Source organism: Eimeria acervulina, genomic scaffold, assembly GCF_000499425.1.
Source record: "Eimeria acervulina Houghton genomic scaffold, Eah_scaff503, whole genome shotgun sequence".
Lineage (NCBI taxonomy): Eukaryota > Apicomplexa > Conoidasida > Eucoccidiorida > Eimeriidae > Eimeria > Eimeria acervulina.
In genome coordinates, this window is record NW_013549759.1 from 10,001 (window position 1) to 12,535 (window position 2,535).

The 2,535-nt window shown below is 57.6% G+C and overlaps 1 protein-coding gene across 1 annotated transcript in view; it reads left to right on the top strand.

Moving 5' to 3' along the window:
- The window catches only part of EAH_00040800 (hypothetical protein, conserved), a gene marked incomplete at both ends in the record, with an annotated part of 12,145 nt that overhangs the window by 5,937 nt on the left and 3,673 nt on the right, over positions 1 to 2,535 (top strand). Inside the window, 2 exons of the mRNA XM_013395211.1 lie at positions 743 to 1,329; positions 1,494 to 2,478. Of these exons, the coding sequence (XP_013250665.1) occupies positions 743 to 1,329; positions 1,494 to 2,478 (1,572 nt within the window). The remainder of the gene's footprint in view (positions 1 to 742; positions 1,330 to 1,493; positions 2,479 to 2,535) is intronic.

Sequence of the window (2,535 nt, forward strand, 5' to 3'; positions counted from 1 at the left end):
AAATAATATTTTATCATTATTTATTTGTTTTTCTACCCTAGAAGCAGAAGAAGCCCTTCTATTACAAACAAACAAGCAGACTCGCAGCTGCCTGTACACCCGGAGAGAGAGTGTTGTAGTTGTTTATTCATATTCTTCTCTCTTCCTCATTTTTGTTCGTTTTCTCGTTCTTCTTCTTATTGGCTTCATACTACACTCTTTTTTCTCTCTCTTGTGCATCTGCTGCATCCCTACAACCCCGTTATTACTCGCATATTGCAGCACCTGTCTGTTCTGCTGCAGCAACACTACTTCTCTCTTGCTGTCTCTTCAACTGTCTCCTCAGCTGTCTCCTTACTCCTCCCTTGTTGTTTAGGGCTCCACGCTGCTGCTGCTGCTGCGGCGCCAGCGCAGCAGGCAGTGTAGCCCCTATACTTTCTGCTGTTGCCCCGGCTGCTGCTGCTGCAGCAAAACCTCCGCCTGCTGCTGCCCCTGCTGCCGTTGCGATATAGGGGACCTACTCAGTAGCACTTGCTGCTGCAGCAGCAGCTGCAACACTTCATTCTAAGAGAGTGCAGAAGGTAGCGACAGCGTTAGGCTGAGGGACGGCTGTCTGTGGGGCCCGTCTCTCTCCGGTGTTTGCTGTGGGGAGCAGCAGCAGCAGTTGCTGCTGCTGCTCCTCCTGCTGCTGCTGCTGCAGCAGCTGTGATGGAGGGCAGGGGCATTGCTTCTTAGTGCACTGCCTCCCCACTTTTTTTCGCAGCTGAAGCAGCAGCAACAACGATTATAGCAGCAACAGCAACTGCAGCAGCAGCAAATACAACAGTAACAGCAAAAGCAACAGCAGCAGCAATTAACGCGCTTGGCTGCCCCACCTGTTGCAGCAGCAGCAGCAGCAGCAACTGGCCGCAAGTTGCTGCAGGTTCCTCCATGCCCGCAACTGCTGCAGAGCCCAGAACGACCGCTGCTGCTGCAGGGGACGCTGCAGCAGCAGCAGCCACGGCAGCAAACACAGCAGCAGAAACAACGACAGCAGCAACAGCAACAGCAGCAGCAGCAACAGCAGCAGGGGCAACAGGAGCTCAACCCCCAGCGCAGGAAACACAATCGAATGCGGTCTCGCTTCCGCAGCCAGCAGCAGCAGCAGCAGCAGCAGCAGCGCCAGCAGCAGTTGGTGCGGGTATTGCTGCTCCTTTCTTAGCTGCTGCTCAGCATCCAGCAGCAGCAGGCAGCACGGATAGCCCCACCTCAGCAGCAGCAGCAGCAACAGATGCACCGGTTCCAACAGAAGAGCAGCAGAGTGCTGCTGCTGCTGCTGTCGCGCTAGCGGGAGAGCTGAAGCTGCCATTGGTGGGTTGATGCAGCAGCAGCAGCAGCAACAGCAGCAGCAGCAGCAACAGCAACAGCAGGAGTAGTAGCAGGACGCTTCACTGCATGATGTTTGCATGAGTTTGTACTTGGTTTTATTGTTGTTGCTGCTGCTGTTGCTGCTGCTGCTGCTGCTGTTGCTGCAGGTTGCTTCTTACTTGCGGGGGATGGGTCTGGGGTCTCTTGCAATCGACGATTTACCGTCTCCTCCCTGCAGCACAATCTCCTCTGCTTCTTCGTCTCCTACTGCTGTTGCTGCAAGCAAGCAGCATGCAGCAGCAGCAGCGGCTGCTGCTGCTGCTGCTGCTTCCTCTTCTACGCCTGCGGGGGCACCACCCTACCTTGATCTGGGGCAGCAAGCTGCTGCAGCTGCTGCAGCAACAGCAGCAGCAGTGACGCCCTTCCCTGCCCTCGCTTTGGGTCTAAGCCCGAGGGTTCCGCAGCTGCAGCAGCAGCCAGCAGCAGCAGCAGCTGCTGCTGCGGCTGCGGCTGCTGCTGCACAGCTCGATCCCTTGCAGCAGCAGCAGCAGCAGCTGATGCTGCAGCGGCAGCAGCTGCTGCTGGCCTTCGCAAACCAACATCAGCAAATGTTAGGGGCGCTGCACCAATTGGGGGTGACTCCAGCAGCAGCAGCAGATGCTGCAGCAGCAGCAGCAGATGCAGCAGCAGCAGATGCTGCCGCTTCCATTGCAACAGCAACATCTCTCAGCAGCTGTGGGGCGCTGCTGCCGGATGCAGCAGCAAACTGCAGCAGCCTCTCTGCTGGTGGCCGCCCTGCAGCATCATCACCGGGCAGCAGCGCAGCAGCAGCAGCAACAACAGCAGCAGCAGGTGCGGCGGCGTCGCTTCCATCTGTGGGGCCCCACATCCCTGGGTTAGAGGCAGCAGGGTTGTGTGTACCTCAAGTCCAGGGGCTGGCGTGCAGCAGCAGCAGCAGCAACAGCAGCAGCAGCAGTGTGGCTTCCCTTTTTGGATCGGGAGATTCGGGCGCAGCAGCAGCAGCAGCAGCAGCAGCAGCTGCTGCTGCTGCAGCAGGAGCAGCAGGCTCTGGGGGCTTAGGGAGCTCCCTCTCGAGTTATAATTCAGTTTGTATGAATGGGGTTGTTGTTCCGAGCGAGATGGATGTCTGTGGTGCCCCCGGAACAACAGCAGCAGCAGCAGCAGCTGCTGCTGCTGCTGCTGCTGCAG